Below are 13659 nucleotides of genomic sequence, written 5' to 3' on the forward strand. Positions count from 1 at the left end.
AAAGTGACAGGGAAAGGTAAAAATATATAAAACAAAATAAAGGTACAAATTACATATATAATTCAAATACATTATGCATTTCAAAATATTTAATCTTAATAGCTTTTTTTAGTTACAGTCGTGCTTCACTCAATAAAACCATTAAGTTGTTTTAGTTTTTACTAGTAAATTTGCATTATGCATTTAAAATCAGGTCAGGATTATAATAATATTCATTCAAAATATATATCGAATCTACTTTTGAAAAATCAGTGAAGCCAAAATGTAAAGTTTCCCTTAACAGCAAAAAAGTTTTTGAACACTGAATACATTTCTGTAAATTACGCCACAATGTAAATGAATGAATGCAATGTCAAAATAAATGCAACGCTTTTTATAGTAGTCATTACAGAAAACTGTTTTAACATATATTTTTCCTTTTCTCTCAACAGTAACTTGCTGGATCGAATCTGAAGTTTCAAGTTGGCCGTCTGTTCCATAGACATAATAATGTTCTGTCCGCTTACTTGTACGTCACTTCCGCTGTTGCGCGAAGTGTGTGCGTTTTTTCGTGCAAAGATGGCGTCCATACAGTTAACGGATGAGGAGCTTTTCTCTGCATTAAAACGACTCGGATTCATCCCGGGCCCGATGACGGAGCACACGCGGCCCGTGTACCTGAAGAAACTGAAAAAGCTGCGGGAGGAGCAGCCACAGGCCCGGGGATCCAGGGGCGCGAAAGGGCGCAATAGCAGCGGGAGTATCAACAACAACAACGGCGGCAGCAGCAACAGTAACGCCGCGGCGCGAGCTCACGAATACAGAGCCAGGCCACCGGCCAGTGACGTCACGCGCCTGAGCGCCAGCCGGAGCGCCGGTGGACGACCGACGCCGAGCGAAAAGCGCAGCGGCACAGACAGAACCGGAAAGCTCGTGCTGGGCTTCAGCTCGGACGAGTCGGACGTGGAGGCGCCGCAGAAGAAAATAGGCCTGAATCACGGCGGCGGCAGCAGGCGAGACCGAGGATCCGCATCGCAGACACCAATCAGGCCCGCGGGAACACCCGCCGCCACTCGCAGGAGCGACCACAGATCCTCCGTGGAGGATGGGTCTCCGTGGTGGGCAGACCGGAATAAACCCAGCATAGGGGTGGATGAACGAGATCACGACAAGGACGAAGATTTGGAGGAAACGGAGAGGAACAGTAGGGCTGTGAACGGGAATAAGGCGTTTTACACATATAATAGTGGTAAATTAGAACGGGATTACTCCGATTCAGACGAGGAGGGGGAGGAGGAGGAGGAGGATCGAGAGCGTCCCCGCGAACGACGTCTGACTTCCAGACACAGTCCTCCTAAATCCACCTCGTCCCCGTTCCGAAACGTCTGGGACTCGGAGAAGACGGCGCAAAATATTCGAGACTTCAGAGGTCTAGACATGTTGGGGGAACGAAGGGAAGACGATGACAGGGAACCAAGGGATCTCAGTGGATGTTTCATAAGTCTCAACCACCCTAAACGGTCTGGTTTGTTCACCGGTACTGACGGGGCTGACACTAATAAAAAACAATTCGACAATGGAGAGGGTGAGTCCGGCAGCAGCAGCCCTTGGTTCAGTATCGGACTCAGACCGCGGTTCTCCTCCTACACCGGTCTGTCTGCTACTTACCGAGCGAACCACTCGAACCACATCGGTTCGAACCACTCCTACAGCCATGCCTCATCCCTCAAGCCCAAACAGCACACAGCGACGGTGCCGGAGGACGAGCTCTTGCAGCAGTTTAAAAGGGAAGAGGAAGTGTCAGCCAACGGGGGCTTTAGCGCACATTACCTGTCTATGATCCTCCTGACAGCCGCTTGTCTGTTCTTCGTGGTGCTGGGCCTCATGTACCTGCGCATGCGGGGCTCCAGCACCTCAGAGGCGGAACCAGTCAGTAAGTATCTTGTGTAGAATGTGTGTTATCTCGCTTCGCCATCCGTCTGGGTTTGGGGGGCATCATAAGTTTCTGGGGGGACACAAGGAAAATCTGGGGGTGCGATATCCCCCTACAAATAAGTATTGTGGCTGTAACATGGTACTTTGACATTTAGCATTGTACTGAATGATCACCATATTAATTTAACATGGTATTAACATTAGAGCTTGCATAAAGATTTCCCAATTCGATTTTGATTCACAAGCTCTCATTTATGATGCGATTTTATTCTGGTTCATTTGTGTAGGCTATATTTTAGTTATAATGTAATTTTTCTTACATATGAAAGAAATTTACTCTCAGCTAATGCTGTAAATTTAACAGAGAACCTTCTAACTTGGTGCATTATGAAAGTAGTAATTAAAAAATAACAACAGGGTCCAATCTGTACAGTTCAATTGCTATTTATTTAACAAATATAATAATCAAACAATCAATATTGAAGTAAACTGTAAAGTAGCTGTAAAAGGAGCTTGAGATTTTTAGAATCGATATCAGGATTGTTCAATTGAAGATCATGAATAATTGGAAAATTAATATTTTTACCCAGCACTAATTTACATGTTATTTAAAGGTATGTCAAAGTATATCATGTCATTGCCATTGTATATGTTCAAAAATTATGGTAACTAACTATTGTGTTCCACTAGGGCTGGGTATTGATACAGATTTCCCAATTTGATTTCTATTCACAAGCTTTCGATTCTGATATTGATTCGATATCAATTCATATGGGTACATTTCTGTTACAATACTATTTACTTGCATATAATTGTAAATTTCTCTCTCAGCTAATGTTCTTAATTATAAAGGATCCTTCTAGGCAATCCTGCTAGGTACAATTTGAAAATATAAATTTTACAAATTCTATTTTATCATTAGATTTTCATGAAATCGGTTGCATTATAGCTTTTGAAAAAAATATAAAAATTCAGTCTGTTCCATCAGGTAATGTCTTGAAATTGCATATAATATGTTGCATATATATTTTGTTAGATCTTTATTGTTTACTTGCGTAATTTGTACTTTTTACTTGTATATGGAGAACACGTGCTAAATCGGTATTGTCTCTTTAAGACTTGCGGCATCAGCTAGTAAGCGCATCAGCTAGTAAGCACATATGATGACAGAAGATGTGCAGAAGATTTCTTTACTACATCAATTATATCAACAACTGACTGTAATATACAGTAAGGGTATTAAAAGAGACAATATTCAATGACATGGGGATCTGTGAATCTCGTCTTTGGACACAACTAATTAAACCAAACTTTTGATTGGGTGATATTTGGTTGCACATGCATTATAGAGGGCTGCCACATAGAGTGAACGATCGATTTTGGGATTTAAGAATCGGTATCAAGATTGTTCAACGAAGATCGCGATGCATCAGAAAATCTATATTTTTACCCATTATGGTACCATATGCAAAAAACATGCAAGTACCATGGAAATGTTGGTACATTTGATCATTTAAATCACCTATTAATATTAAGGTACTTTAACTTATGCAATTGCACTGAATGATCTCCATATTCATTTACAAAGATATTTCCATGCTACTTCAAGGTAATTCAAAGAATACAATGTTATTGCCATGGTAAATGTCCAATTAGCATGGTTTTACAAAAAAAAAAAAAAAAAAAACATGCTAGTGCCATGCTGCTATTTGTATATTTTAATGTTTTAATCGCCCATTTGCAATACCCAAAAGTGTCTCTTTGTCTCTTAATCCAGTAGTCTGTTAGTACATAAGGAATGGTGTAGATGTAACCAAAATGCCGGATGACATTTTCATGTAAAGGTACTTGGGCTGAGGTTTCAGTATCCAGACCATGCAAATAAGACCATCGTCCATTTAATTGTGGCTGAGTGGTTGCTGTAATCCTTGTGTCAAAGCTTCATCCCATATAAAATTATGTACAGTGTAGTTTATTCTAGTATATTTGGTAAATATAGAGACAGTTTTTAAGTATTTGTGCAGATTCACTAAGACTTTATTAAATATGACACAATTCACACTGGAGTCCCTTTTTTTGGCAACTCCATTAGTTAGATGTGCCCAATCTTCATAGCATTATCATGCCAGACTATTCAACATCTAGACAGGAAATGGACTGTGCCACTGGCTGTTTTATGGGACACAGAGAGATATTTTCATTAAAAATACTAGGGCACTTTGTGAAATGTCAGAAATGAGTGGGGTTGTTGATTGAACCTTTTTTCCTAAATGCTACAACCAGAAGTCTGTGACCGACTTCTCAGCACTTTCTCTCTCACCATTTTTGCGACTATATAAAGCCTTATCTCTCAGTATTTTCATTTGGGGGTTTTCTCGCCAAAAGTGAGAGCATGCAAGATTTTACTGAGCTACTCATCTAAATCCCTCTTTAATACATCACCACAGAATACCATTTTAATCTTTACATTTTCTGTATTGAGCAATTCCTGTAATTTCAATATAACCATGTCTTGTCCCAACATTGGTATGTTGTAATCACTTACAGTCATAATTTGATGACCAGCATTAATCTTTTGAAAAAAAAATCCTAGATGAGAGAAAAGTTGAAGTCTGTTCTTGGATATGCATGCACTGCCACTCAGTTTAAATGTCTTGAGTACCATCAGTGTAAAGTGCTTTTGAGGCAGAGACGGCTCTTGAGAGGAAGCCGATTGATGAATTACTGTGTATATTTGTGGCATGGCCAGTCTCTCAGGGAGGGAGCTTTGACTGGAGAGTGCACTACAGACATCTAGGTCACAGACAAGCTAAAGCGGCCTAATTGTTAGTCCGTCAGGGGACTCGGGAAGCTTGTGGCCAGCCAGAGTGACTAAGTTTTCTGGCCGGCTCAATGCCCGACTCTCATGCTGAGTGAGATTATATATGTATCATTTCTTACTTGCTTAAAGGAATAATTCAGGTTCAATTAAACTCAGTCAACAGCATTTGTGGCATAATATTGATTACCAAAAATATTTATTTAGATTAATAAGGCCTTCCAGTGGAAGTGAATGGGGACAATTGTTGGAGGGTTTAAATGCAGAAATGTGAAGCTTTTAATTTTATAAAATCACTTACATTAATTCTTCTGTAAAATCACATTAATTAATTGAGCTGTAAAGTTGTTTTTGCAGTAGTTCAGGATTGTTGACTACATCGTCATGGCAACAAAGTTGTAAAATTTGCTATAACTTTACACAGAAAAGGTTAGTTTTTAAATTTTGTCACACTAAAATTGTGTTAACACGCATATTGTTTACGTCTTGTGGCTTATCTTTCGAAATAGTGAGTATTGTAACTTTTATGGATTGCCCCATTCACTTCCATTGTAAGTGCCTCACTGGAACCCAGATTTTGGTTTTGAAAGAAAACGAGGGGCAAGTGAATATTTTTTGCGGTAATCAGTATTATGCCAAAAATGCTGTTGATTGAACTTAACTTGTATTGTAACCTGGAATATTCCTTTAAGTTCCCATATTCTATGCAAATTTGGCTCTATTTGGAATATCTAGTAGATATTAGGATGAATCAGATGTAGGCTGTTTTTGATAAATCAAGTGCATTCAAGATTCAATTTGACTGACAGCAAACTACAAACCAGCCAATTAGCAAGGAAAAACTCATGCAAAATATGTCTGCACATCTTTGGCACAACAAATTAAATCTGGGTCAAGCTTGGTCACAACACAAAGTGCCATTGTTTTTTTTATAGGTGTATAGTGCAGTGTATTGCTTCCACTCTTCTGTTTAGAGGTCATTACATGACTTGCGACATCATACAGCTCAAGTTTTATATCCTAGACAAATGCAGCCTATGATTGTACATGTAGGGCGGTCGCTGTGCTATATCTGGGCCTGGGCCAGAGCAAGGAGAGAAACCCAATTTTCAGACAATGACTCAAGAGTGAGACACTGAAAAGCTCTCACCCGCAGTCACTCGTTTAAGTGTGAGACAATGAGCAGCCCTCCACCATAGTCACTCCCTCTGTCTTCACCCAGCATGGCTTGGAAACTCTGTCTGGCCATGATATTATAATTCTCTTAGTAGGTCACTATATCTGCTGGACTAAAACAGTAAGTAATGCCATTTTGTCCTTGTCTTTTTCAGTCAAGAAACACCCGTTCGGACCAGAGTTTGACAAAGCATATGTAAGTGTCTGTCTGCTCTGAGATTCACTTGTTTCCCATGTATTAAAGTTTGAATCAGACAGTTGAGCTGCTTGAGTCAACGAACATGCACTTAATGTATTTGCATTGACTCAACAGGACGTCAAAGAGCGAGACCTCATTCTCAACCTTCTCTTGTCTCTACATGATCACCTGGCCAATGTTGCAGGTGAGTAAACAATTTAGCCATGTGCAAAACTACATATTTTCAAACTTTTCTAGTCTGTGATTTGTTAGAGATGCTGATCAGATGCATTGCCTGGCAAAGTATGTGCACTAAGACCCTTCTATATAATAATTGATCAGATATATACACTAAATATATATATATATATATATATATATATATATGATAACAGAAACTTTGTTAACAGCAGGCAATTTGAAGTCTTACAGAAAATGTCTTGTTATTCTGAATTCGGGGGATTTGTTATTGAAGTGGTGCATTGACACAGTTACAGTGGTGCTTTTCAAGGGACGAATTAAGGCCCCGTTTCCACCTGGTATAACAATGTGTCTCAGGTGATCCCATCACATGTGGTCTGGTGAGACATGTGGCTGTTTACACCTTGTCATTTAATTGCGTCTGCTTTGACCACTTGTGTTTGGATTTGGAGGGGAGGGTCTTTTTCATGACGGCATACATCAATCTCTGTCAATATGTTATTGCATGATATTAAAGCACATCAAAGTCAGAAAAGACAAAGAAAGTGCAGAGAAACTGCACGCTGTTTCTAACAGATGTGGTTGAAATTTATTCTAAGAACAAATGCAACATGTCAAGTAGATTATTTGTTATTTTTGTGTATTACCTGTATTAAAGGAGCTTTAGACGTTTGTGCTGCTTTTCTGTGTTGATATCAGACACACTTCAGAAGATCCGTGAAGCTCTCGTGATTGTGGATGTATCCGCTTTTTACAATTTTCCAATCGTACGATTATTTCCTTTTAAAACCGTTTGTAAATGGCCAATTTTAAACTCTTGTTTTAGCACAGCGTTTGATTGACGAGTGATGGGTGGCACTTCACTGCTGCCAGGACGCATACAGGAAGGATTAGCGTATACTCTTTATGCTATGTGACCACATTCGTATGTGTTTTCAGTAATCCAATCACAAAACGTTTTAGACCCTGTTTAGACCTGTATTTAGGGCTGAGCACATGTGATCGGATCACCCGAAACGCATCTTAATACCAGGTGGAAACGGGGTCTAAGAGACTTCTCAAAGAGAGTTTCGGCACGCTAAAACTAGAGATGCACCGATACCACTTTTTCTCTTCCGGTTCCGATATCGGAAATCTCAGTATCGGCCGATACCGATCCCAATCCGATACCAGTGTTGTTTTTTTGCATAATCATTTAGTTGTAAGACATCAGTCCACTTCATTCATACAGTTATTTTTTGGAACCCATTCAACGTAAATATTATTATAATTTGCAAACAAATACAAGTGATGACAATAATAATAAATTGTTATTAATATTATTACTATTGGCTTAATTCTAAATACAACAGTAATATATTTAAATCGTGCACTTATATCCTCACTCTTTTATTTTGACATTCTAAACTCTCTAGGAAGTCCTGTAAGTGTCTGTTTGTAGGCAAGTTCACAGTAGTTAAATTAGCTTATCCGAATCTTTGTCCTTTTTGGAGCTTGACAGTAACGAACATGACTAACACACAGTATCGGATTTGGATCGGGCTCGTTGGACCGATACCCAATCCATCTAAAAGCTTCAGTATCAGAGCCCATGGGTATCAATGTATCGGATCAGTACATCCCTAGCTAAAACCCTAAAAAAAGAAGTCTCTACATTCATTCACTTTATACTTTTTTTTTTTTTTTACAATTTCTATTGCTGAACTTATCAACGAGTGTGGATCATGACTCATCTGTAATATACTTAATCACATTTTCACCAACTAACCTCAGAACTCGCTTTGTTGTCATGTTGAGTGTAATCATCATGCTGTACAGTTTAGAATTTATGTATTTGGAGCTAAAAAAAAATTAATAACAAGCATGCAAACTCTTTTCAGGAGAACACGACTGTGGTGACCATAACAATCCTTTAAACAGAAGTGTTTCCTTCTGGGATGCCTCTGAGTACCTCAAGGTTTGTTGTTGTGTTTTTGAAAGATTTGATGCTCCATTTTTGTAAATATGAAATTAAGTGGCTTAAATTATTCAAATGTCAAAGTAGGTTCTTTCACTTGAATTAAACATGCACTTTTCGTCATACTGAATAGCATAGTTTTTATATTTAGACAGAAGTTGCACTTCCAGTTTGAATGCACATTCTAATAACACTTTTCTTTTTCAAGCTCCAAAATAAAGCCTATGAAAACTGGATTGCAACATCTTTAGAATGGATCTTGAAAACCAAAGAAGTTGTTGGAATAAAGTATGTAATATCTATCTATTGCCTTTTTTTTCAGAATCATTCCATTTAAAGTGGTTTTTTTTTTAATTTTCTATAATTTTATGCATGTGTGTAGAGGGAATGCAGTTTTCAAAATATAGTTCATTCATGATTTGCATGTAACGTTTAGCTGTAATGTAATACCATTAGTATGTCTGTGTGTGTAACTTTTTTGTTTTTCCCATTTTCACTGGTGGTATGCACTTTTTGTGTAGGTTGGTTGGTGCTGACCCCTATGAACCTGTAGAGGACATATCGGAAATCTCACGGCTAGAGTCCAGCCACCCTCGCATGTCCTTCTTCTGCCGCTTCAGACGGGCCTTCTTCACTGTGATCCTCAGAGTTTTCCTCATCCTCACAGGTGCACATCATGTTTTAAAATCAGTAAAACATAGTCTTGAGATCAGTTTCCTGTGGTTATGATTTGAATATGTAGTTGAAACTGACTGTAAACAGTTCTAAAGACAATTTCTGGTTAAACTTACTCTGCTTCAAAAAAGTACTACTTCAGAATATCTTGCCCGTTGTAAAAAAATTAAATAAAGAAAAACAAGCTTTTTCCCCTTGTTCTCTGTTTTTCTGAAGGCATTGGTGGAGTTTGGGGTTTGGTGTATTATATAAAATACAGATGGCGCAGAGAAGAAGAAGAAACAAGACAGATGTATGACATGGTTGAGAGAATCATAGGTAAGGTTATCACATCATTTACAAACTGCATTACACTTGCTCTTTATTTTCAGTGTTGAAATTGATCCATCCATTGGTGAGAGACAGCAACATTTTTTTAAATGCCTGTGTTTTGTCTTTGTCCAGATGTCTTGAGGAGCCATAATGAGGCCTGTCAGGAGAATAAGGATCTACAGCCGTACCTGCCCATTCCTCACGTTCGCGACTCTCTTGTACAGCCTCAGGACAGGTATGCCGTTTTTGCAAATGACAGAGTGAATCGCCATTCTGAAATTCATAACAAATTTAGGGCAAAATTCTTACTCCATTCTGGTATGGAATGCACTTTTTTCAAGATCTTTAAAGATTTTCAAGAAGTCTTTCCATTTGTTTCACTCTGAAATACAGCACATTACAGAATTCAAATGGGTATTTCATGTTGATTAAAAAAAAAAAAAAAAAGTACCGTAGGAACTTCCACACGAATATGTTTTCATTTGAAAACGCGTATTTTTCTCTAAGTTTTGGCCTTCTGTCCACACTGAGATGGCATTTTTAGACAGCAAAAACATAGCTTTTCAAAAGCGCTCTCCCAAGTGGATACATTTAAAACTGCCATCTTATCATTGCAGTACGCACAGAGAAAACAGATAATGATAATCTGAAAATTATATTGTGTTTGTTATGTGACGCAGTCATGTGATCCATTCAACCCAAAACAATCAATATGGCGGCCCATGTTGTAGCGGCATTTTTGTGCCTGTTATTCACTTTGATAGCATTGTTAAAGATAAATGTTACATTTTACAACCTTCACATTGTATTCCTTCAAAGGCGACGGAAATTACTTGGAAATGCTGTCTGGCGGTGGAACACGTGGACAATTGCGTTTCAGACCGTACATGGAACGGCAGTTTTTTCACATGCGCTGTAAGGTGATTTAAAAGTTTCATACGTTTTAGTGTGGACAAGCATCTTTTGGAAAACGCTTGAAAACGACAGTGTGGTGTTTCGAAAACGGCGTTTTTAAATGGATCCGGATTAATGTATATGTAGCCTTAGAGGTTATTTTAATGTTTAAGTGACAGAACATAATACTTTCCAAGAGTTCAGGTGAATCTTCCTCTAAATTGTGCATTTATTTATTACACAACACAAATATTTGTCCTGAATTACTTGTGTGTCTCTTTCAGAAAGAAGATGAAAAAAGTGTGGGACAGAGCTGTTAAGTTCCTCTCGGCCAACGAGTCTCGAATCCGGACAGAAACGCAGAGGATTGGAGGGGCAAACCCCCTTGTGTGGAGGTGGGTTCAGCCCACAATGTCACCTGATAAGATGTCCAGCATGCCTTCAAAAGTGTGGCAAGGCAAAGGTAATGCTTTCTCATTGTGTGTAACTTTATTACTTAATGAAGGCTATTCTTTAAGGCTGAAGTTGTGGAATTCATATGCATTGCCCTGTTTCTGTTAGCTTAAATATCTAAATGTTTATAATTCCAATATGCACTATTTATGGAGTTAAAGTAGCTTTTATTTCTCAGCATTTCCTTTGGACAGAAGAAATTCGCCTCCCAACAGCTTAACGCCATGCTTGAAGATTCGCAACATGTTTGACCCAGTAATGTAAGTTTACCAAGAACGCTCACAAGTTTGAGAAATTCATTGAAGTGTGATTAAAGACGGACATTACCTGACTTACCTTATTTAGAGACCGTTTTTACAAGCTTATGTAATCTTGTTTAAACAGACTAGCTTCTATTTACATTGCTTTGTACTCTTGTCTTTCAAAGGGAAGTGGGGGAAAACTGGCACCTTGCCATTCAGGAAGCCATTTTGGAGAAGTGCAGTGATAACGATGGAATCGTTCACATAGCCGTTGACAAAAACTCTAGAGAGGTGGGTATCGTCTAGGCAGTCTAGACGTGTATTCCTAGAAACAAAAACACATGTGTTGCATCTGGAAATATGGTTAACAAAAAAATGTAATTGTTTGATGTATGTTTTGTTATTGTCTAGGGCTGCGTTTATGTGAAGTGCCTTTCAGCAGAGCATTCTGGGAAAGCCTTCAAAGCACTTCATGGCTCCTGGTTTGATGGTAAATGAAGACTGCTTGTTATCAGAATTAGCCCAGATTTAAAGCTGAATTTGCTTGTGTGTAACAACACTGGGTAATATCATGTCATTTCAAGATGAAATCAAAAACTCACAACTATTCCATATTTCAGTTGGTAACTGTCAATCCTTTCGCATATCTTTCTAGGTAAACTGGTTACCGTGAAGTACCTGCGTCTTGATCGCTACCACCAGCGTTTCCCACAAGCCCTGGGCTCCAACACACCCCTGAATCCCTCCAGCTCCAGCATGTACAGCATGTCACGCCTGAACCAGCGATCCAGCATGTCCAGCTCATTGGGTTTCTCTTGAGGGATATGTTAACTGCCATCACCATCATCTCTGCTCTCTCTTTTGCTATATATGAAGCTCCTTTCTCCAGTTTCCTCCTTACCAGTGAGAAGTTGAGAAGCTTTGACAGTCGGACAACCTGAGGACCACCCAATCAACTCCTTACAGCCATATGCAACAATGGTGTTTAAACCTGTGAGCTGCTGTGTTTTTCTTAATTTCCTGTCCTTTGGTATCAAGCGAAGCAAGGGAGAAGCATACATTGGTGTCACTTGGAACTTTAAGGAGAGTTGGACACCACAATTCTCTTTATTTCCCATAACTGGTGCAAGTGGACACAAATTTCCATTTATTGTATTTTCCTTCATTTTTTTATATGCCATCTTCATGGATTCAACAAGGAAACAAAATGGCTTCCAACTCTAAAAACATGAATGAGAGTGAACAAACAGTTGTCGTTTTTGCTCTCCGCCCTCCACTTTTTTACACAACTAACTCCCCTCCTTTATTTTAAGGGGGTCTGTTGGGCTTTACATAGCTGCATGTGCTGGTAAAAGTATGCCTATATTTAAGGTTTGAATTGTATTATATATTGTGAATGTTTATATCTTTAAGGATTTTTTAGCTGATGTATTCCCAGTCCGAGAATGGCATGCACACACTCCAGAAAGGGGTGCTGTAAATATTTAATTGAATGGTGGAGGTTGAAATAATCTGTATTAAATTTAAATCGTCATCTGCTCTCATTTGTTTCTTGCAAACACAGTATTTTTGCTCCATTCAAAGACATGTCAAATGGGGTATTATTTAACATGACTTTGCAAGAGAAATTACCAACAGTTTTGATCCATTTCAATGCCATGTTTCTGAACACTAGTCTCAATTGATTATATTCAAGTATATAATTATTTACTAATTAGTTTTGTTTATATTTTAAAAGTTATACTTTTCCCATTAGAATTGGAGCAAGTGGATATTAACTTTTTTCCTCACCCATATTTAATTCCACACTGTCAATGTTTTTAATCTGTCCCTCACCTCTTCTAAAATTCCAAAGGAGACATTTTTGAAGAAAGTTGGTTGCTGATTTCCTTGTACACTTGTGCTGCAGTCACAGCCTATAAGCGAAGATCTGACGATCTGTTCTGATTCTAATTTGAATCGGGACACATTCATAAACTGAGCATGTATTGCTGCATTTTTGTCTATTTTGGTTGACAAAGATTTATCAGCTTTTGTTTAGATGCAGTTTGGGTTGATATGAGGTAAATAAAATGTAATTGTTTATTAATAATATTTTTCTTTTTTGTGTAGTTTCATTGCGTAATCTGCATAAGCATGTACTGGTGCATACACTAACTTAATCGTGCCTCAAATTTGTGCTGTTTTCAAATGACTGGAAACTATATTTACATAAATGGTTGAAGACTATCATCTTTATCTGTCTTAAAAGGAGTAATTGTTAATAATTCAAAACATTGCTAAGAAGTTTGAAGAGGTATCAGAATAATTGCTTCAAGTTATCTGACTTATTAATGGTATTAGTTATATTTCACAACAGAAGCCTTACAATAACACTATTTTTAGCTTTGCTAGTCTAAGAGCTAAATTATAAGGATCATGAGTTGCATCAGTTTACAGATTTTATCTTTGAATAAAGAACACTGTGTTCATAATGCACTGATATTGGATGGAACTACATCTTCAACCTGACCTGAGATTCAATTTGAATAGTTTATTCATGCTCCGAGATGTTTGAACAACAAATTAAAACATGTAAAACATGTATCATGGTAAACATAGTTTCCACTCAAATATTATAGTTACTGCAATTATTGTTATTACAGTTTAAAAAGCTTCCAGGATGTTTCAGATTTTGCTTGGGTGACTGTGGTGGCTAAAAAAAATAAGTTACAACAGTTTTACTGAAGTAGCAATAACTATAGAAACCAGAATATTATATTTTGTTACTTAAGTTTTAATTGTCAGTTTGCTTTAGTTTTAAAAATATAATTTACCTGTATAATATTTATAATTATTT

The 13659-nt window shown here is 38.0% G+C and overlaps 1 protein-coding gene across 1 annotated transcript; it reads left to right on the forward strand.

Moving 5' to 3' along the window:
* The first annotated feature begins 548 nt into the window (after window positions 1-548).
* On the forward strand, window positions 549-12930 carry lemd3 (LEM domain containing 3). Its single transcript, XM_052118519.1, has 13 exons — window positions 549-1912; window positions 6064-6104; window positions 6222-6291; window positions 8168-8244; window positions 8453-8532; window positions 8766-8911; window positions 9136-9237; window positions 9364-9466; window positions 10410-10588; window positions 10757-10838; window positions 11006-11111; window positions 11232-11310; window positions 11476-12930. Exons 1-13 carry the CDS (start codon window positions 559-561, stop codon window positions 11637-11639), a joined length of 2583 nt encoding a protein of 860 aa, XP_051974479.1. The 5' UTR covers window positions 549-558; the 3' UTR covers window positions 11640-12930.
* The last annotated feature ends 729 nt before the right edge of the window (window positions 12931-13659 follow it).

This window comes from Xyrauchen texanus, chromosome 45 (genome assembly GCF_025860055.1).
Source record: "Xyrauchen texanus isolate HMW12.3.18 chromosome 45, RBS_HiC_50CHRs, whole genome shotgun sequence".
NCBI lineage: Eukaryota > Metazoa > Chordata > Actinopteri > Cypriniformes > Catostomidae > Xyrauchen > Xyrauchen texanus.

What these genes read in the sequence shown, in the direction of transcription:
- lemd3 (XM_052118519.1), top strand. Translation starts at nt 559, where the DNA reads ATGGCGTCCATACAGTTAACGGATGAGGAGCTTTTCTCTGCATTAAAA. An exon ending in TCACCTGGCCAATGTTGCAG is followed by an intron (nt 6,292 to 8,167) that starts GTGAGTAAACAA and finishes AACTCTTTTCAG; the next exon opens with GAGAACACGACTGTGGTGAC. An exon ending in AAAAGTGTGGCAAGGCAAAG is followed by an intron (nt 10,589 to 10,756) that starts GTAATGCTTTCT and finishes TTTATTTCTCAG; the next exon opens with CATTTCCTTTGGACAGAAGA.